The sequence below is a fragment of the Entelurus aequoreus genome, linkage group LG13 (genome assembly GCF_033978785.1).
Source record: "Entelurus aequoreus isolate RoL-2023_Sb linkage group LG13, RoL_Eaeq_v1.1, whole genome shotgun sequence".
Lineage (NCBI taxonomy): Eukaryota > Metazoa > Chordata > Actinopteri > Syngnathiformes > Syngnathidae > Entelurus > Entelurus aequoreus.
The window spans coordinates 9,535,674-9,556,883 of NC_084743.1; the positions used below are offsets into that span (position 1 = coordinate 9,535,674).

The window sequence follows — 21,210 nt, forward strand, 5'->3', positions numbered from 1 at the left end:
CCATCTGATTGGTACACACGCAGCATTGTCCCACCCACACAACCATCTGATTGGTACACACGCAGCATTGTCCCACCCACACAACCATCTGATTGGTACACACGCAGCATTGTCCCACCCACACAACCATCTGATTGGTACACACGCAGCATTGTCCCACCCATACAACCATCTGATTGGTACACACGCAGCATTGTCCCACCCATACAACCATCTGATTGGTACACACGCAGCATTGTCCCACCCATACAACCATCTGATTGGTACACACGCAGCATTGTCCCACCCACACAACCATCTGATTGGTACACACGCAGCATTGTCCCACCCACACAACCATCTGATTGGTACACACGCAGCATTGTCCCACCCATACAACCATCTGATTGGTACACACGCAGCATTGTCCCACCCATACAACCATCTGATTGGTACACACGCAGCATTGTCCCACCCACACAACCATCTGATTGGTACACACGCAGCATTGTCCCACCCACACAACCATCTGATTGGTACACACGCAGCATTGTCCCACCCATACAACCATCTGATTGGTACACACGCAGCATTGTCCCACCCATACAACCATCTGATTGGTACACACGCAGCATTGTCCCACCCATACAACCATCTGATTGGTACACACGCAGCATTGTCCCACCCACACAACCATCTGATTGGTACACACGCAGCATTGTCCCACCCACACAACCATCTGATTGGTACACACGCAGCATTGTCCCACCCACACAACCATCTGATTGGTACACACGCAGCATTGTCCCACCCATACAACCATCTGATTGGTACACACGCAGCATTGTCCCACCCACACAACCATCTGATTGGTACACACGCAGCATTGTCCCACCCACACAACCATCTGATTGGTACACACGCAGCATTGTCCCACCCATACAACCATCTGATTGGTACACACGCAGCATTGTCCCACCCACACAACCATCTGATTGGTACACACGCAGCATTGTCCCACCCACACAACCATCTGATTGGTACACACGCAGCATTGTCCCACCCACACAACCATCTGATTGGTACACACGCAGCATTGTCCCACCCACACAACCATCTGATTGGTACACACGCAGCATTGTCCCACCCACACAACCATCTGATTGGTACACACGCAGCATTGTCCCACCCACACAACCATCTGATTGGTACACACGCAGCATTGTCCCACCCACACAACCATCTGATTGGTACACACGCAGCATTGTCCCACCCATACAACCATCTGATTGGTACACACGCAGCATTGTCCCACCCACACAACCATCTGATTGGTACACACGCAGCATTGTCCCACCCACACAACCATCTGATTGGTACACACGCAGCATTGTCCCACCCACACAACCATCTGATTGGTACACACGCAGCATTGTCCCACCCACACAACCATCTGATTGGTACACACGAAGCATTATCAGCCAATCAGCAGTGTGTATTCATAGCGCATGTAGTCAGCGCTTCAGCGTGGAGCAGATAGGTGTTTAGCAGGTGAGCATCAGGCAGCGGACTCTCCCCAAATGATAATAAACACCTCCCAGTCAACTACTAGTAACATCACTATGAGCCCATTGACCTTCTAGAAATTTAAACTGCAGCTCAGCTCACTCGCAATCCTGGCTTGAGGTGAAGGCTAATTACCTCTCAGTTCCAGCCACAGACCCCTTCTGAGCGCCTATTTTCAGCTGCTGGGAATATTGTAAACAAGAAAAGAAGCAAAGCAAGTAGACATGCTAACCTTTCTTCATTACAACTGTTAGTCACTCACTGGAATGAGTAGGATTGGTTATTGTGTACTGTGTTGGACTGGATGTTTATTTTGCACATTTTAAAAGCAATACTTAATGTTTACAGTGCTCCAGAATATTTAGATTGGCACTTTTTTGTATTGGATGTTTATCTTTATTTTTGCACATTTTAAAGCAAAATAAGCAATACTTTCACTTTTGTTGAAATGTTTACACTGTTGTTACAGAATATTTCGTTTTGCACTTTTTTGTATTGGATGTTTATCTTTAGTTTTGCACATTTTAAAGCAAAATAAGCAATACTTTTACTTTTGAAATGCTTATACTATTGCACAATATTAAGATTTGCACTGGATGTTTACTTTTATATTTGCACATTAAAAAGCAAATAAGCTACTTTTAATTTAGTTAAATGTTAAAAGTTTTAAATGTTTACATTGTTACAGAATATTTAGTCATGTTGTTGTCAATGTTGACTGAGTGGCCATACTTCTTTTTTTTGTAAATAAAAGCCATGCCTTTTGAAAAAACTGGCCTACATTTATTTGTTCATCTTCATTTTAAATAAAATAAAATAAAAAATAATCGGTAAAAGGAAAAATAATCAATAGATGAATCGAAAAAATAATCTATAGATTAACCGATTAATCGAAAAAAATAATCTATAGATTAATCGATAGAAAAATAATCGTTAGCTGCAGCCTTAGTGTGTGTGCGTGCGCGTGTGTGTCTGTGTGTGTCTGTGTGTGCGTGTGTGTGTGTGTGTGTGTGTGTGTGTGTGTGTGAGTGTGTGTGTGTGTGTGTGTGTGTGTGTGTGTGCGTGCGCGTGTGTGTCTGTGTGTGTCTGTGTGTGCGTGTGTGTGTGTGTGTGTGTGTGTGTGTGTGTCTGTGTGTGCGTGTGTGTGTGTGTGTGTGTGTGTCTGTGTGTGTGTGTGTGTGTGTGTGTGAGTGTGTGTGTGTGTGTGTGTGTGTGTGAGTGTGTGTGTGTGTGTGAGTGTGTGTGTGTGTGTGTGTATGTGTGAGTGTGAGTGTGTGTGTGTGTGTGTGTGTGTGTGTGAGTGTGTGTGTGTGTGTGTGTGTGTGTGTGTGTGTGTGTGTGTGTGTGTGTGTGTGTGTGTGTGTGTGTGTGTGTGTGTGTGAGTGTGTGTGTGTGTGTGTGAGTGTGTGTGTGTCATCTCAGGAAACGGAAGCAGAAGTAGATTTTGTATAAATAAATAAATAATAATGTAATGGAGGTTATAGTAATAATAACAGAAATAATAATAATAATATTCTAATAATATTTTCTATGTTTTTAAAGTGTAATAAAAAGTCAAGTTCCATCATTTAAAAGATCCTAAAAACATTTCAGTAAAAGAGAAGAAGTGTTGCTGATGTTGGCACATAACGCGGTTGTCCTGTTTCCGTGACGACTGATGATGTCATCTGATGATGTCATCGCAGCCTCTACTTAAGTGCTCGGGTGTGAGTCCACCCTCATTGGGAGGCTCTTAGCTCACCGCCTCACCACCGCGCCGATGCTGCTTCACCCCGCTGGACTTTGAGGCCGTCATGGCCGTCTGGGCGCTGACCTTGGCGCTGCTCGCCCTCGCATTCGCTCACGGACGAAGACCCGCCCTCCCCGCCATGTTGCTCAAAGGTGAGGCGCCATTTTGCTTTCATGTTTGCTATGGAGAAGTCATCATCACAGCAAATCATTGGCTATGAGCGGTATGGTGATGACATCATCACTAATCTGATTGGTTGATTGATCTGCTATGACGTCATGGCTTCATGGGTCATCAGCTGCTCTTTGGTGGGCTCAGAAAAATCCAGGATTTCAACAGCGACACAAGTTTGGTTGCTAAAAAGTCAAAACTCGTCTTTGCTAAATGTCAACATTTTGTTCTCTTTGGAGATCTGTGATGCAATAATATGATGTCATCTTTTTAACATGCTAACATTAAACACAACAATATGATGTCATCTTTTTAACATGCTACATAACACTGTTATTTCGTCTTTTTAACATGCTAACATTAAACACAACAATATGATGTCATCTTTTTACCATCCATCCATCTTCTTCCGCTTATCCGAGGTCGGGTCGCGGGGGCAGCAGCCTAAGCAGGGAAGCCCAGACTTCCCTCTCCCCAGCCACTTGGTCCAGCTCCTCCCGGGGGATCCCGAGGCGTTCCCAGGCCAGCCGGGAGACATAGTCTTCCCAACGTGTCCTGGGTCTTCCCCGTGGCCTCCTACCGGTCGGACGTGCCCTAAACACCTCCCTAGGGAGGCGTTCGGGTGGCATCCTGAGCAGATGCCCGAACCACCTCATCTGGCTCCTCTCCATGTGGAGGAGTACCCGTGATCTTGTCCTTTCGGTCATAACCGGGACGGCGTGGCGAAGTTGATAGAGTGGCTGTGCCAGCAATCGGAGTGTTGCTGGTTACTGGGGTTCAATTCCCACCTTCTACCTTCCTAGTCATGTCCGTTGTGTCCTTGGGCAAGACACTTCACCCTTTGCCTCTGATGGGTGCTGGTTAGCACCTTGCATGGCAGCTCCCGCCATCAGTGTGTGAATGTGTGTGTGAATGGGTAAATGTGGAAATACTGTCAAAGCGCTTTGAGTACCTTGAAGGTAGAAAAGCGCTATACAAGTATAACCCATTTATCATTTATTTATTATTATAACCCAAAGCTCATGACCATAGGTGAGGATGGGAACGTAGATCGACCGGTAGATTGAGAGCTTTGCCTTCCGGCCTAGCTCCTTCTTCACCACAACGGATCGATACAGCGTCCGCATTACTGAAGACGCCGCACCGATCCGCCTGTCGATCTCACGATCCACTCTTCCCTCACTCGTGAACTAGACTCCGAGGTACTTGAACTCCTCCACTTGGGGAAAGATCTCCTCCGCAACCCGGAGATGGCACTCCACCCTTTTCCGGGCGAGAACCATGGCCTCGGACTTGGAGGTGCTGATTCTCATCCCAGTCGCTTCACACTCGGCTGCGAACCGATCCAGTGAGAGCTGAAGATCCTGGCCAGATGAAGCCATCAGGACCACATCATCTGCAAAAAGCAGAGACCTAATCCTGCAGCCACCAAACCGGATCCCCTCAACGCCTTGACTGCGCCTAGAAATTCTGTCCATAAAAGTTCTGAACAGAATGGGTGACAAAGGGCAGCCTTGGCGGAGTCCAACCCTCACTGGAAACGTGTCCGACTTACTGCCGGCAATGCGGACCAAACTCTGGCACTGATCATACAGGGAGCAGACCGCCACAATCAGACAGTCCGATACCCCATACTCTCTGAGCACTCCCCACAGGACTTCCCGAGGGACACGGTCGAATGCCTTCTCCAAGTCCACAAAACACATGTAGACTGGTTGGGCAAACTCCCATGCACCCTCAAGGACCCTGCCGAGAGTATAGAGCTGGTCCACAGTTCCACGACCAGGACGAAAACCACACTGTTCCTCCTGAATCCGAGGTTCGACTATCCGGCTTAGCCTCCTCTCCAGTACACCTGAATAGACCTTACCTCTCTGAGCTGCCACCTTACCGTGGTAGAGGAGTTTGCGTGTCCCAATGATCCTAGGAGCTATATTGTCCGAGGGCTTTATGCCCCCTGGTAGGGTCTCCCAAGACTAAACTGGTCCTAAGTGAGGGATCAGATAAAGAGCAGCTCAAAGACCTCCATGAAGAATAAAAACCAAAGGACCCAGATTTCCCTCGCCCGGACGCGGGTCACCAGAGCTTCCCTCTGGAGCCAGGCCCGGAGGTGGGGCACGATGGCGAGCGCCTGGTGGCCCCATGGGGCCCGGCCGGGCACAGCCTGAAGAGGCAACGTGGGGCCCCCTTCCAATGGGCTCACCACCCATAGGAGGGGCCATAGAGGTCGGGTGCAGTGTGAGCTGGGCGGCAGCCGAAGGCGGGGCACTTGGCGGTCCGATCCTCGGCTACATAAGCTAGCTCTTGGGACGTGGAACGTCACCTGGCTGGGGGGTAAGTAGCCTGAGCTAGTGCGCGAGGCGGAGAAGTTCCGGCTAGATATAGTCGGACTCACTTCGACGCACAGCAAGGGCTCTGGAACCAGTTCTCTCGAGAGGGGGTGGACTCTCTTCCACTCTGGCGTTGCCGGCAGTGAGAGGTGACGGGCTGGGGTGGCAATTCTTGTTGCCCCCCGGCTCAGAGCCTGCACGTTGGAGTTCAACCCGGTGGACGAGAGGGTAGCTTCCCCCCGCCTTCGGGTGGGGGGACGGTTTTTTGGTGTTTTTAACATGCTAACATTAAACACAACAATATGATGTTGTGTTTTTAACATGCTAACATTAAACACAACAATGTTATTTAGTATTGTTCAAACAATACGACTATTTTACTTCATTGTCTTATGAACGTATAGAAAATATTTGTACGATAATTACGCACGGACGTTGCCATGACAACGTGAACTCCCGCCCAACAGACGGTTGTTTCACGGTGCTGCCAGAGGTGGAGCTGTTCCACATGGAGAGCGAGGTCGTGGTCGTGTCTTTCCCCATGTTCCGGAGGACGCTCAAAGTACGCAACATAGCCCCGCCCACGGCGACTTACCGCGTCACCAAGGGCAACGCCAGCGCTGACGCCTTCCTGGACGGCGAGGGGCGTGTCCAGCAGCGTGGCACTGACTTGTGGCTCCTTCCATCTCAGGTGTCCGACTCTGGAGAGTACACCTGCACCTTCAGGTAGGCGCCGCTGATTATTCACCGCTTTTACCGCTCACCAGTTTTTTATTTATTTCTTCTTCTTTAGGAACGCTAGCTACTGCGTGCGAGGTAGCGTCACGCTGACGGTGTACGCCGCGTCCTCCGTGGACGTCCACAAGCTGTCCTATCAGTACAACGTCACAGCGGGACACGACGTCACGCTCCGCTGTCCTTCTCGGAATCACTTTGACCGCACCGCGCTACGCATCGAGTGGCAGGCGGTGAGTGCTGCTAACTATTAAAGGGACAGCGCGTAGTGCAGACAGAAAGAATGTTGGCGCTGTAATGTTGGCACAAAAGTGCACTAGTGTGTTTATCATCACAATCGGATTTATCGGATGTTTTTGTTCACAGGACACAACTCACAGATTTATTCGGATCACGTTCAAATTTTGCGTGTTTGTAGCAGTATTCCAGATGTCAACATGGAGCAAAAACCAGATATTTTTGTTAATTTTTGTTCAAGTTTTAAGATTTTTTGTCACTTTACTCATTTAACTGTCATTTACTAATTTCACCACTAGGGAGAGAAAAAACACTCTAATGTTACTTTTGTTCTCGTCTGTGTTGGAAATACAGAAAATACAGAACAAAACACAAGAGCAAACTAATGCTTTTATCATCACAATCGGATTTATCGGATGTTTTTGTTCGCAGGACACAAGTCACAGTTTTATTCGGATCACATTCAAATTTTGCGTGTTTGTAGCAGTAGTCCAGATGTCAACATGGACCAAAAACCAGATATTTTTGTTAATTTTTGTTCAAGTTTTAAGATTTTTTGTCACTTTACTCATTTAACTGTCATTTACTAATTTCACCACTAGGCAGAGAAAAACACTCTAATGTTACTTTTGTCCTCGTCTGTGTTTGAAATACAGAAAATACAGTAAAAAACACGAGCAAACTAATGCTTTTATCATCACAATCGGATTTATCGGATGTTTTTGTTCACAGGACACAAGTCACAGTTTTATTCGGATCACATTCAAATTTTGCGTGTTTGTAGCAGTAGTCCAGATGTCAACATGGACCAAAAACCAGATATTTTCATTCATTTTTGTTCAAGTTTTAAGACTTTTGGCCAGATTGTTCATGAAACTGTCATTTACTAATTTCACCACTAGGGAGAGAAAAAACACTCTTATGTTATTTTTGTCCTCGGCTGTGTTGGAAATACAGAAAAAAAAACACAAAAGTGAACTAATGCTTTTATCATTACAATCGGATTCATCAGATGTTTTTGTTCGCAGGACACAAGTCACAGTTTTATTTGGATCACATTCAAATTTTGCGTGTTTGTAGTAGTAGTCCAGATGTCAACATGGACCAAAAACCAGAGATTTTTGTTCTTTTTTGCTCAAGTTTTAAGAGGTTTTGTTACATCATTCATTAAACTGTCATTTACAAATGTCACCACTAGGGAGAGAAAAAACATTCTAATGTTACTTTTGTCCTCGTCTGTGTTGGAAATACAGAAAATACAGAAGAAAACACAAAAGTGCACTAGTGTGTTTATCATCACAGTCGGATTTATCGGATATTTTTGTGTTTTTGTTCACAGGACACAAGTCACAGTTTTATTCGGATCACATTCAAATTTTGCGTGTTTGTAGCTGTAGTCCAGATGTCAACATGGACCAAAAACCAGACATTTTTGTTAATTTTTGTTCAAGTTTTAAGATTTTTTGTCACATTGTTCATTTAACTGTCATTTACTAATTTCACCACTAGGCAGAGAAAAAACACTCTAATGTTACTTTTGTCCTCGTCTGTGTTTGAAATACAGAAAATACAGTAAAAAACACGAGCAAACTAAGGATTTTATCATTACAATCGGATTTATCGGATGTTTTTGTTCACAGGACACAAGTCACAGTTTTATTCGGATCACATTCAAATTTTGCGTGTTTGTAGCAGTAGTCCAGATGTCAACGTGGACCAAAAACCAGACATTTTTGTTAATTTTTGTTCAAGTTTTAAGATTTTTTGTCACATTATTCATTTAACTGTCATTTACTAATTTCACCACTAGGGAGAGAGAAAACACTCTAATGTTACTTTTGTCCTCGTCTGTGTTGGAAATACAGAAAATGTCGGATGTGGTTTCACGTTATGTTTTCCCAGTTCTTGTTATCACTGTATCACAATATCATATCGCAGATATAAAATGGCAACACAACATTATTGTGAAAGTTGTTGTTTTTTTCATACCCGGCAGGACTCCGCCCCCGGCCGCCTCCAAGATGCCCAAAGATGGCGCTCTTTTCGCCAAGACGGCGGACATTTGTTCATCTCGGCGGTGAAGCCATCGGACGCCGGCCTCTACACGTGTCGCCTGGGCGTGACGGTGGACAACAGGAAGTACTCGGCCAGCAGGCTCTTTCAGCTCCTCGTGCAAGGTCACTCTCTACTTACATAAATATTCATGAAATTATCTTCATTTTTTGATCTGATTCATTTGTTTTACTAAAACGTATTTACTTGTTTATGTGTTAGCTAAACACTGAAAGTGTTTTCCGAGTAATGTGCATAAAAATATGAATTTAATATATTTGTACTTTTTTGGGCTAAAATATTGTGAATTTTTATAATAGTTATGATGAAATAACAAACATACAGATTAAATAATTAGGCCATTGCAATAAATAAATAAATAGATAAATAAATGAATAAATAAATAAATAAATAAATAAATGAATAAAATACAAATTTAAAAAATAAATAAATTAATAAATAAAAAGTATGTATCTCAAAATATAACTTTTTTTTTTTGCATTGTATTTTTTCTAGGAAAATTTATTCATTTTAGAAAAATAAGATCCGAAGCAAATCAAAAGAACTTGCATTTATTTTGCTGTGAAAAATAAGCAAAAATTAAAAATCCTGTCCACTAAAACCTAAAAAATATTATCAATTAATTCTTTTTGAATTATTGACATTTGAAAACATTTTTTTCTGAGAAGCAAAGAACCAAAACGTTGTGCTTAATGAGCAACACGCCACTGCGTCAATTTAAGTGGACCCCGACTTAAACAAGTTGGAAAACTTATTAAGGTGTTACCAATTTAGTGGTCAATTGTACGGAATATGTACTGTACTGTGCAATCTACTAATAAAAGTATCAATCAATCAATCAATCAATCCCCTGCTGGTCAACTGCGTGTACTACAGCTGACATTAATACTACTAAAATTGCGTTTTTATTTGTTTTTGTTTTTTTTTAGGTTCTGAATTGGTTCCGACTCACACGGAGGTGGACCAGACGTCTGTAGTGACCTCTGACCCTTCCTCTCCCAGTAAGAGTGGATTTCAAATGATTGAAAATGAATAAATTGTGATTTTTTTCTTTTCTTGTGTTTTTCACGTTTTAGCCGTCAGGCGTACGCCACCGCTGATCATCTCGCCGGCCAACAGAACCATCTTTGAGGCGGCGCACGGTGAGCCATTCCCCCCCCCCCCCCACCCCCCAAAAAAAAACAACAACAAAAAAAAACCAAGAAGAAATGAAGTGTAAAAGTTTGAATTTGGGCCATTGATGTTGTTCAGGGTCTGGATTAGAACTGTTCTGCAAGGTTGTGACTGACTGTGACGTGATGTCATCAACCGCCATCTTCTGGTTGGTCAACGGCCTCCAGGTGGAATCCTCCTACCTGGACGGGCGAGCCCTGCAGGGGGGCAGGAAGTAAGGAGCCTTTTAAACCTCGAAAAGTCTTTAAGAACGCTTGTTTTGGAAATATGAATAATTTCCTTTTTTCTCGATAAATAAGAGTAATAATTATAACAATCATCATTAATAATTAGATTTATACATTATTTTGATATTTAACACCATACTTAATTATGTATAACATATGATACACAAATAATAATTATTAATAATAATAATGTGATAATTAGTCATGATAACACAAGTAAAAGTAACCATAATAGCCATTGTGGACATAGTAATAAACATAACTATAAGAACTATTATTAATATTACCAAGATTACTTTGGCTGTAATAATAATAATAATAATAATAATAATAATATACATTTTATTGTAATAATATATTTTATTATTATTATATTTTATTTTCATAATTTGTTAGTTTTTTACCAATAAATAAGAGTAGATTATTGATAATTATCTCTATCAATCCGTATATTTATATAATATTTAAATAATACATTTCATTACATAAAATACCAAATAAATCAAATAATACCAATCAGGGTAATAATAATAATAGTAAATATTAGTAATAATAATAATAATAGTGATTATTATTATCAATAAACCACTACATGGGTCAATAATTGGCAGTCACACTAGCTTTCGTGCATTATTTTTCCACTTCTTCACTTCCCACAAACTGCTGCAAATGTCAAAGATTTTCACATTTTCTCACTTCAAAGAAGTCATCATTTATTGTGTTTGCATTGGAGAAATAACACATTAAAAAAATAAATAAAAATAAAAATAACACAGTGTCATTCTACAAAACAAAGCTGTGACTTTTGCTGCATGCTTTGGATGGGGAAAAACTGGCGTCACCTGGTGGACAAGTCATGAATTGCAACGTTAACACAAAATATTTATAGAAAGTATAATATATATATATATATATATATATATATATATATATATATATATATATATATATATATATATATATATATATATATATATATATATATATATATATATATATATATATATATATATATAATATAAAGAACAGAAAACATACAAGCTGTCAATATGTTGCATAATGTCTATTAATAGTCTAAATGAGTCTTATACAATCATCAAAATACTCACATGGTCAAGACTCGAGCGTAATAATGAGAGAGAAAAGAAGTTAGCACACATTAACACAAGTCAAAGAGGAAGCGGAAGTGACACTGCTTCAAAATAAAATAGTCTGTAAAATGTATACAAACATGGAGAATTCTTACCGATGACTCTGATGTCAAATGGCCGCCAGGGAGAGCATGACGGCGTCCGGCTGCCAGGCGGAGTCCAGGCTTGTCGTCGTGGCGATGACAGACGAGGACGCGGAGGCGGAGCTCCGATGTGTGGCTCACAACCGAGGCGGCAGACAGGAAGTGGTGGTCCGCCTCCAGCTGGAAGGTAACATGTAATACCAGCATCTGCCAGCAGGGGCTGACATGTAATACCAGCATCTGCCAGCAGAGTATTGACGTGTAATACCATCATCTGCCAGCAGGGGCTTACATGTAATACCAGCATCTGCCAGCAGAGTATTGACATGTAATACCAGCATCTGCCAGCAGAGTATTGACGTGTAATACCAGCATCTGCCAGCAGAGTATTGACATGTAATACCAGCATCTGCCAGCAGAGTATTGACATGTAATACCAGCATCTGCCAGCAGAGTATTGACATGTAATACCAGCATCTGCCAGCAGAGTATTGACATGTAATACCAGCATCTGCCAGCAGAGTATTGACATGTAATACCAGCATCTGCCAGCAGAGTATTGACATGTAATACCAGCATCTGCCAGCAGACTATTGACATGTAATACCAGCATCTGCCAGCAGAGTATTGACGTGTAATACCAGCATCTGCCAGCAGAGTATTGACATGTAATACCAGCATCTGCCAGCAGACTATTGACATGTAATACCAGCATCTGCCAGCAGAGTATTGACGTGTAATACCAGCATCTGCCAGCAGAGTATTGACATGTAATACCAGCATCTGCCAGCAGACTATTGACATGTAATACCAGCATCTGCCAGCAGAGTATTGACGTGTAATACCAGCATCTGCCAGCAGAGTATTGACATGTAATACCAGCATCTGCCAGCAGACTATTGACATGTAATACCAGCATCTGCCAGCAGAGTATTGACGTGTAATACCAGCATCTGCCAGCAGAGTATTGACGTGTAATACCAGCATCTGCCAGCAGAGTATTGACATGTAATACCAGCATCTGCCAGCAGAGTATTGACATGTAATACCAGCATCTGCCAGCAGAGTATTGACATGTAATACCAGCATCTGCCAGCAGAGTATTGACGTGTAATACCAGCATCTGCCAGCAGAGTATTGACATGTAATACCAGCATCTGCCAGCAGAGTATTGACATGTAATACCAGCATCTGCCAGCAGAGTATTGACATGTAATACCAGCATCTGCCAGCAGAGTATTGACGTGTAATACCAGCATCTGCCAGCAGAGTATTGACATGTAATACCAGCATCTGCCAGCAGAGTATTGACATGTAATACCAGCATCTGCCAGCAGAGTATTGACATGTAATACCAGCATCTGCCAGCAGAGTATTGACATGTAATACCAGCATCTGCCAGCAGAGTATTGACATGTAATACCAGCATCTGCCAGCAGAGTATTGACATGTAATACCAGCATCTGCCAGCAGAGTATTGACATGTAATACCAGCATCTGCCAGCAGAGTATTGACATGTAATACCAGCATCTGCCAGCAGAGTATTGACGTGTAATACCAGCATCTGCCAGCAGAGTATTGACATGTAATACCAGCATCTGCCAGCAGAGTATTGACATGTAATACCAGCATCTGCCAGCAGAGTATTGACATGTAATACCAGCATCTGCCAGCAGAGTATTGACATGTAATACCAGCATCTGCCAGCAGAGTATTGACATGTAATACCAGCATCTGCCAGCAGAGTATTGACATGTAATACCAGCATCTGCCAGCAGAGTATTGACATGTAATACCAGCATCTGCCAGCAGAGTATTGACGTGTAATACCAGCATCTGCCAGCAGAGTATTGACATGTAATACCAGCATCTGCCAGCAGAGTATTGACATGTAATACCAGCATTTGCCAGCAGGGGCTGACATGTAATACCAGTATCTGCCAGCAGGGTCTGACCAGGTCTTCTTTTTGCGCCCTGACAGATGCCACGCCCACCTGGATGGCGGTCTCTGTGGTGGCCACTTCCTGTTTCCTGGCGGTGGTCGTGGTCTTCCTCTGCGTTCTACTCAGGCCCAAACAGAAGAAGAAGAAACTGGACTACTTCCTGGCCCGGCAGAACAGCACCACCTACAGTGCGGAGGACTGATCACCTTCCACTTTATTGATCACTTTATTGATCACCTTACACTTCATTGATCATTCAATGATAACCTTCAGTTTATTGATCACCTTCCACTTTATTGATCACCTTCCACTTCATTGATCACCTTCCACTTTATTGATCAACTTCCATTTTAGTTTATTGATCCGCTTTGAGTTTATTGAACAGATTTTAGTTTATTGATCACGCCCCTCCCCCACATATATAACAGTATTAAAAAAGCTGTTTGGAACAACATCTTACTAGGAGACTTTTTTTTTCACGCCCCCCCTGAAATGACTGTTTATTAATTTATTCATCTGTATGTGTCAAGATGCTTTATAGCTATTGCCTCTCACCCCCCCCCCCCCCCCTTCCCCACATATATAACGGTATTAAAAACGCTGTTTGGAACAACCTTTTACTTGGGAGACAGATTTTTTTTCACCCCCCCCTGAACTGAATTTTTATTTATCCGTATGTGTCAAGATCAATGCTGTTGCCTCTCACGCCCCCCCCCCCCCCCCCCCGACTCCCTTTCCCACATATATATAACAGTAATAAAAAAGGTGTTTGGAACAAAAACATTTTTCCACACCTCCCCTGTAATGAATGTCCATTCATTTATTCATCCGTATGTGTTAAGATGTATGCTATTATGCTATTGTCTCTCACGCCCCCCACCCCACATTTATAATGTATTAAAAAAAACTGTTTGGAACAACATTGTTTTCCCAAGCCCCCCCCTGATGTGAATGTCCATTCATTTATTCATCCATATGTGTTAAGATGTATGCTATTGTGCTATTGCCTCTCACGCCCCCCCTTCCCCACATATATAACGGTATTTAAAACGCTGTTTGTAACAACATTTTACTTGGAGACGGGTTTATTTTCACCCCCCCCCCCCCCTGAACTGAATGTTTATTTATCCGTAGTGTCAAGATCAATGCTGTTGCCTCTCACCGCCCCCCGCCCCCCCTTCCCCACATATATAACGGTATTAAAAAACGCTGTTTGGAACAACATTTTACTTGGAGACAGATTTTTTTCACCCCCCCCCTGAACTAAATGTTTATTTATCCGTATGTGTCAAGATGAATGCTGTTGCCCTCTCACGCCCCCCCCCCCCTTCCCCACATATTAACGGTATTAAAAACGCTGTTTGGAAACAACATTTTACTTGGAGACGGGTTCCCCCCCCCCCCCCCCTGAACTGAATGTTTATTTATCCGTATGTGTCAAGATCAATGCTGTTGCCTCTCACGCCCCCTGCCTCCCTTTCCCACATATATATAACGGTAATAAAAAAGCTGTTTGGAACAAAAAATACATTTCACGCCCCCCAAAGTAAATGTCCATTCATTTATTCATCCATATGTGTTAAGATGTATGCTATTATGCTATTGCCTCTCACACCCCCCTTCCCCACATATATAACGGTATTAAAAACACTGTTTGTAACAACATTTTACTTGGAGACAGATTTTTTTCACCCCCCCCCTGAACTAAATGTTTATTTATCCGTATGTGTCAAGATCAATGCTGTTGCCTCTCACGCCCCCCCCCCCCCTGACTTCCTTTCCCACATATATATAACGGTAATAAAAAAGCTGTTTGGAACAAAAACATTTTTCCACACCTCCCCTGTAATGAATGTCCATTCATTTATTCATCCGTATGTGTTAAGATGTATGCTATTATGCTATTGTCTCTCACGCCCCCCACCCCACATATATAATGGTATTAAAAAAAACTGTTTGGAACAACATTGTTTTCCCAAGCCCCCCCTGAAGTGAATGTCCATTCATTTATTCATCCATATGTGTTAAGATGTATGCTATTATGCTATTGCCTCTCACGCCCCCCTTCCCTACATATATAACGGTATTAAAAACACTGTTTGTAACAACATTTTACTTGGAGACAGAACTGAATGTTTATTTATCCGTATGTGTCAAGATCAATGCTGTTGCCTCTCATGCCCCCCCCCTGCCTCCCTTTCCCACTTACAGTATATATAACGGTAATAAAAAAGCTGTTTGGAACCAAAAAATTTTAAAACTGAAACATACATAAAATTTATGAAAATAAACATGATTGAAAATAAAAGTATTAAAATTCTTAATGCCTGAATTAAAAAAGTACATTATAAGAAACATTTCTCAAAGACTCTGTAGTTTTATTGGTTGTGTGTGGCTGCCATTCTGCTTTTTGGCCACCAGAGAGCGCCACGTGGACAGCGTGAAGCAGCAGAGTGGAATGTACTGTATCCACTGTGCGTGTGCGTGTGCGTGTGTGCGTGCGCGTGCTTGCGTGTGTGTGTGTGCGTGCGTGCGTGCATGTGTGCGTGCGTGCGTGTGTGTGTGTGTGTGCGTGTGTGTGCGTGTGTGTGCGTGTGTGTGTGTGTGTGTGTGTGTGTGTATGTGTATGTGTGTGCGTGTGTGTGTGTGTGTGTGTGTGTACGTGTATGTGTGTGCGTGTGTGTGTGCGTGTGTGTGTGTGTGTGTGTCACGGTGAGAAGTTCTCCTCCCAGTTGTTGCTCAACTCAGCTTCCAGGAGAAGTTCCAACAAGTCTTCACTTCACACTTTGTCCTCGCCCAGGACGCCACGTGACTTCGCCTTCTACCTGGACCCTACCTGGCTGTCATGTGACCTCAGGTGGACTTCACCCTCACCCTCATCCTCACCTCCGTCGACCGCCCGGTGAGTTTGTCCAGCCAGAAAGTTCAAGAAGGCGCTCAACTTGACGTCTTTTGCTTTCATTCGCCTGCCCGTTTAGTGCAAGCATTACGGTAACTCTGCACTGGAGACTTTTCAAAGTAAAATGTGTCCTTTCATTGTTTTTAATGATGCAGTAATTATATTATTTTTTAAAGACTTCATTTTTTAAAATTCTAACGTCAATGTGTCACCCAGGAAGTAGCGTGGCGTGTGGCTCTGGCTTTTCAAAATAAAAGCCACGTCGAAATGTAACTTGACCGTCAATATGAGGCAGGTTCAAAAAGTACACAAAAACAACAGCTTGTGTTTTTTTTGTTTTGTTTTTCAAAATAAGAGTCCTGTGACATAGTCAGGTGACGGCGATTTTAAAAACAAAAGCAACTATTTTGTTGTCATAATCCCTTTATTTTGGAAAAACAAATGATGAAGGTGTAATGGCATGTTGATGTGGCTTTTCAAAATAAAAGCCACGTCGAAATGTAAATTGACCGTCAATATGAGGCAGGTTCAAAAAGTACACAAAAACAACAGCTTGTGTTTTTTTTGTTTTGTTTTTCAAAATAAGAGTCCTGTGACATAGTCAGGTGACGGCGATTTTAAAAACAAAAGCAACTATTTTGTTGTCATAATCCCTTTATTTTGGAAAAACAAATGATGAAGGTGTAATGGCATGTTGATGTAAAAGCCACGTCGAAATGTAAATTGACCGTCAATATGAGGCAGGTTCAAAAAGTACACAAAAACAACAGCTTGTGTTTTTTTGTTTTTTTTTCAAAATAAGAGTCCTGTGACATAGTCAAGTGACGGCGATTTAAAAAACAAAAGCAACGAAGTGGCTGGGGAGAGGAAAATCTGGGCTTCCCTGCTTAGGCTGCTGCCCCCGCGACCCGACCTCGGATAAGCGGAAGAAGATGGATGGATGGATGGAACTATTTTGTTGTCATAATCCCTTTATTTTGGAAAAACAAATGATTAAGGTGTAATGGCATGTTGATGTGGCTTTTCAAAATAAAAGCCACGTCGAAATGTAACTTGACAGATAATATGAGGCAGGTTCAAAAAGTACACAAAAACAAGAGCTTGTGTTTTTTTTTTCAAAATAAGAGTCCTGTGACGTAGTCAGGTGACGGCGATTTAAAAAACAAAAGCAACTATTTTGTTGTCATAATCCCTTTATTTTGGAAAAACAAATGATGAAGGTGTAATGGCATGTTGATTTGGCTTTTCAAAGTAAAAGCCACGTCGAAATGTAACTTGACAGATAATATGAGGCAAGTTCAAAAAGTACACAAAAACAACAGCTTGTGTTTTTTTTTTTCAAAATAAGAGTCCTGTGACGTAGTCAGGTGAGGGTGATTTAAAAAAAACAAAGCAACTATTTTGTTGTCATAATCCCTTTATTTTGGAAAAACAAATGATTGAGGTGGCTTTTCAAAATAAAATCCCACTGTCAATGTAAATCTTCACAAATGTTGCTTATACTTTTGAAGTGAGCAACGCAAAAAAACGAGTTGGTCCACCTGGGAAGTATTCCAAAATAAAAGCATCATATAAGAAAAGATACGACTTTTATCAGTAAACAATTTATTTTGTCGATAAAGCAGACAATTAAGGATGCCACCCAGTGAGTACAATAATATTTAGGTTTGGCTTTTCAGAATAAAAGCTCTCCAAACTGTTATTCCCAAGAACAACAACATTGAAGTATTACAGGTGACAGACAGTTTATGAATTGACTACAATCTGATATAAATGTCAGGTAACAGGAAGTTCCATGGTAATGTGATGTGGAATTTCAATGTAAAAGTGCTACTCAGACGACATTTTGCCTTTTCAAAATAATTTTTTTTTTTTAGAATCTAATTGTTGACTACATTTCAAAATCATGTTGGTTGACAATTATTTTGTCTATTTTCATCATGAATCGAGCAGACCAGACAGGAAGTGCCATGGCAAGCTGATGTGGGATTCCAAAATAAGAGCTTTATGAAATGGTGACATTTGGCAAACGTTCGTGTTTATTTCAGATTGTTATCTAAAACAAATGTCGTCGAAAGTTCAATTTCAGCTCGCACAGGAAGTGTGACAATCAGGGTTTTTCACAATAAAACTCATCCAATTTTTATGCTTGACAAATAAAACTTTTTTATTTTTTAAAGTCAATTGACCTAATTTAACATTGCACAAGAAGTTCTCTAGAACCGATGTAGATTTTCAAAATAAGAGCCTTCAAGTCTTTCAGCCAGATTGTATCTTCAAAGCTTAAACCACGTCAAAGGTCTCCTCTTTGAAGATGAACTTGTGACGTCACATTCGAGAAGGAGCTCACGCACTTCAATCACACAGGAAGTGTGTTTGACACATCAAAATAAAAGTATAGTTTTTGAAGTGGCAAAACAAAGCGCATGAGTCAGAACGCTGAGTCAGCGTGAAGAACATCACACTTTGTACATGCAAACATCTTATTATACTGTAGCAGTACTTGTTTGTTTGTAGTACTATTATACTGTTTGTAGTACTATTATACTGTATCAGTACTTGTTTGTTTGTAGTACTATTATAATGTTTGTAGTACTATTATACTGTATCAGTACTTGTTTGTTTGTAGTACTATTATACTGTTTGTAGTACTATTATACTGTATCAGTACTTGTTTGTTTGTAGTACTATTATACTGTTTGTAGTACTATTATACTGTATCAGTACTTGTTTGTTTGTAGTACTATTATACTGTTTGTAGTACTATTATACTGTATCAGTACTTGTTTGTTTGTAGTACTATTATACTGTTTGTAGTACTATTATACTGTATCAGTACTTGTTTGTTTGTAGTACTATTATACTGTATCAGTACTTGTTTGTTTGTAGTACTATTATACTGTATCAGTACTTGTGGCTCATTAAAGTTTATTACTACTACTTCATGTAGTACTGCTTTGAAGTAAAACAAAAAGGTGAAAAAGAAGCTTCTAGAAGCGGCCATTTTGTACTCAAACAACATGTGTTATCTTTTGGTTGAACTTTGACCTTTGTACAGCAAACAAACATAAAAACGTGTTTGTTTCACTTATTGACTTTTTTATTATAACTTCATAGATACAGGACATTATTGCCATGACGACGCAGTAAACCTAAATCAAGCTTTTGTCATAGCAACAGGACAGTAATGGTCAATCAAGCTGTCGTCATAGCAACAGGACAGTAACGGTCAATCGAGCTGTCGTCATAGCAACAGGACAGTAAACGTCAATCAAGCTGTTGTCATAGCAACAGGACAGTAGCAGTCAATCAAGCTGTCGTCATAGCAACAGGAGAGTAGCAGTCAATAAAGCTGTCACCATAGCAACAGGACAAGAAACGCCAATCAAGCTGTCGCCATGGCAACAGGACAGTAATGGTCAATCAAGCTGTTGTCATAGCAACAGGACAGAAACGTTCAATCAAGCTGTCGTCATAGCAACAGGAGAGTAATGGTCAATCAAGCTGTTGTCATAGCAACAGAACAGTAATGGTCAATCAAGCTGTTGTCATAGCAACAGGACAGTAACAGTCAATTAAGCTGTTGTCATAGCAACAGGACAATAAACGTCAAACAAGCTGTCGTCATGGCAACAGGACAGTAATGGTCAATCAAGCTGTTGTCATAGCAACAGGACAGTAACAGTCAATTAAGCTGTTGTCATAGCAACAAGACAATAAACGTCAAACAAGCTGTCGTCATGGCAACAGGACAGTAATGGTCAATCAAGCTGTTGTCATAGCAACAGGACAGTAATGGTCAATCAAATTGTTGTCATAGCAACAGGACAGTAATGGTCAATCAAGCTGTTGTCATAGCAACAGAACAGTAATGGTCAATCAAGCTGTTGTCATAGCAACAGGACAGAAACGGTCAATCAAGCTGTTGTCATAGCAACAGAACAGTAATGGTCAATCAAGCTGTTGTCATAGCAACAGGACAGAAACGGTCAATCAAGCTGTTGTCATAGCAACAGGACAGTAATGGTCAATCAAGCTGTTGTCATAGCAGCAGGACAGTATTGGTCAATCAAGCTGTTGTCATAGCAACAGGACAGTATTGGTCAATCAAGCTGTTGTCATAGCAACAGGACAGTATTGGTCAATCAAGCTGTTGTCATAGCAACAGGACAGAAACGGTCAATCAAGCTGTTGTCATAGCAACAGGACAGAAACGGTCAATCAAGCTGTTGTCATAGCAACAGGACAGAAACGGTCAATCAAGCTGTCGTCATATGATGTGTGATGACGGCCATAGAGCATGGGGGACAAGACAGGAAGTGATGTGTGATGACGGCCATAGAGCATGGGAGACAAGACAGGAAGTGATGTGTGATGACGGCCATAGAGCATGGGAGACAAGACAGGAAGTGATGTGTGATGACGGCCATAGAGCATGGGAGACAAGACAGGAAGTGATGTGTGATGACGGCCATAGAGCATGGGAGACAAGACAGGAAGTGATGTGTGATGACGGCCATAGAGCATGGGAGACAAGACAGGAAGTGATGTGTGATGACGGCCATAGAGCATGGGAGACAAGACAGGAAGTGATGTGTGATGACGGCCATAGAGCATGGGGGACAAGACAGGAAGTGGTGTGTGATGACGGCCATAGAGCATGGGAGACAAGACAGGAAGTGATGTGTGATGACGGCCATAGAGCATGGGAGACAAGACAGGAAGTGATGTGTGATGACGGCCATAGAGCATGGGAGACAAGACAGGAAGTGGTGTGTGATGACGGCCATAGAGCATGGGAGACAAGACAGGAAGTGATGTGTGATGACGGCCATAGAGCATGGGAGACAAGACAGGAAGTGATGTGTGATGACGGCCATAGAGCATGGGAGACAAGACAGGAAGTGGTGTGT

General features: G+C 41.9%; 2 protein-coding genes across 3 annotated transcripts in view; both read left to right on the forward strand.

Annotated features, from left to right (window-relative positions):
* The first annotated feature begins 3,278 nt into the window (after window positions 1–3,278).
* LOC133663748 (interleukin-1 receptor type 2) lies at window positions 3,279–13,987 on the forward strand. Of its 2 annotated transcripts, XR_009828399.1 has the most exons (10): window positions 3,279–3,426; window positions 6,243–6,501; window positions 6,569–6,743; window positions 8,744–8,924; window positions 9,750–9,821; window positions 9,897–9,962; window positions 10,072–10,207; window positions 11,496–11,641; window positions 13,437–13,665; window positions 13,722–13,987. XR_009828399.1 is itself a non-coding variant. In XM_062068446.1 (9 exons), exons 1-9 carry the CDS (start codon window positions 3,339–3,341, stop codon window positions 13,598–13,600), a joined length of 1,287 nt encoding a protein of 428 aa, XP_061924430.1. In that variant the 5' UTR covers window positions 3,279–3,338; the 3' UTR covers window positions 13,601–13,984. The 2 variants fall into 2 exon arrangements, 1 of the variants encoding a protein (XP_061924430.1); XM_062068446.1 differs by having other exon boundaries at window positions 13,437–13,984.
* Window positions 13,988–16,164: 2,177 nt separating this feature from the next.
* The window catches only part of LOC133663155 (interleukin-1 receptor type 1-like), a 26,539-nt gene continuing 21,493 nt past the window's right edge, over window positions 16,165–21,210 (forward strand). Inside the window, exon 1 of the mRNA XM_062067416.1 lies at window positions 16,165–16,300. The gene's annotated coding sequence lies outside the window, so the exon portion shown is untranslated. The remainder of the gene's footprint in view (window positions 16,301–21,210) is intronic.